This window comes from Chiloscyllium plagiosum, unplaced genomic scaffold, assembly GCF_004010195.1.
Source record: "Chiloscyllium plagiosum isolate BGI_BamShark_2017 unplaced genomic scaffold, ASM401019v2 scaf_2422, whole genome shotgun sequence".
Classification (NCBI taxonomy): Eukaryota; Metazoa; Chordata; class Chondrichthyes; order Orectolobiformes; family Hemiscylliidae; genus Chiloscyllium; species Chiloscyllium plagiosum.
This window is the reverse complement of record NW_025195835.1, coordinates 1-1,455: the sequence shown is the minus strand read 5'-3', so window position 1 is coordinate 1,455 and position 1,455 is coordinate 1. Positions and strand designations below refer to the sequence as shown.

At 56.2% G+C, this 1,455-nt stretch overlaps 1 protein-coding gene across 1 annotated transcript; it reads right to left on the bottom strand.

Annotated features, from left to right (window-relative positions):
- Positions 1–534: 534 nt before the first annotated feature.
- LOC122545857 (acid-sensing ion channel 1C-like) lies at positions 535–1,095 on the bottom strand (the record flags this gene model as incomplete). Its single annotated transcript, XM_043684750.1, has 1 exon — positions 535–1,095. A coding segment is annotated over exon 1 (561 nt), but the record flags the coding sequence as incomplete, so codon positions are not given.
- Positions 1,096–1,455: the final 360 nt, after the last annotated feature.

Genomic DNA, 1,455 nt, shown 5'->3' with positions numbered 1-1,455 from the left:
CCATCTCCCCCCACCCCCACAGTTTTGTTGTAAGCAATCCATCCTACCCCATCAGTGGTTAGCACTGCTGCCTCGCAGCGCCAGAGACCCAGGTTCAATTCCCGCCTCAGGCGACTGACTGTGTGGAGTTTGCACGTTCTCCCCGTGTCTGCGTGGGTTTCCTCCGGGTGCTCCGGTTTCCTCCCACAGTCACAAAGATGTGCAGGGTCAGGGTGAACTGGCTATGGGAACTTGTCCCATAGTGTCCAGGGATGTGCAGGTTAGGGTGGGTTAGCGGTGGGAAATGCCAGGTTAGGGTAGGGGAGCGAGTCTGGGCGGGGTGCTCTTTGGATGGTCACTGTGGACTCGATGGGCTGAATGGCCTCTCTCTGCACTGCAAGGATTCTATGATCCTTGCAATCTCTATGAATCCTGGGCCCAATTGGTTCAGGAGAGGATCCCTCCCACACACAATGCAGCACAGACCTCCCCCCTCCCCCACTCCCTTCCCCTCCCCCTCCCCATCCGCAGTGAGGGTGGTGCTGAAGTACTCACGGTGGTGAAGTTGTGGTGAGTACAGTTTTCACCGCGGTAGGTACACATGAGCAACATGTCGTGGATGGTGTGGCCTGTACGATTGTAGAAGTCAGACATGTTGAACGGTTTGGGCTTGAAGTGACGGAAGTTGGCGAGTTTCTTCAGAGCAGCCAGGACATGGGGCTCTGCCAGGGCCGGCCTGGTGATCTCGTAGCGTTCGTTCAGCAATGCCAGGAACTCACCGACGTGGTACAGGTCGTTCTGGGTGATCTGGGAGAAGCGAAACTCATTGAGGTTACAGATAGTGACAGCGGGAAAGGTCAGGTTCCCAGCTGACACCTCGTCCAGTTTGGTCACGTGAGGATATTCGAAATAATAACTGACCCGCTCCACACAGACCAGTGACAGGAGACTGAAGGACCCCAGGAAAGATAGAATCCACAGAATCCTGCGGATGCTCATTGGTCCGTAGGCGAAGATGTGGCTGATCCCATGCAGAGTGGATCTACTGGCGAAGGATTCGAGGTTGGAGGGCCGAATGCTCTCACTGCTGCTCTCGGAGCCTCCTTTCAAATCCATGATACACCCCCAGCAGGCCACAGGCTCTCCGCAGCGGGCTGGGCCAGAAACCTGTCACCGTAACTACAGAACGTTCTGGAAAACCCCAGCAGACCAGGCAGCAACTGTGCAGAAAGAGAGAGAGAGAGAGAGACGGATCCAGTGAATCGACGGCCTCCAGTTGGCTGGCCTCAGCTCAGCCCGATTGATTTATAGCCAATCCCAAACTTTCGCTAAGCCACGGGCCAATCAGCTCACTGCGAGGAGCCTGCGGTCTCCCTTAACCAGGAGGCAGTACCACCCAGTGCTGGCACACTCACACACCACAGGGGAGGAACAGTAACTCACTCTCACACACTCACACTCACACACCACAGGGGA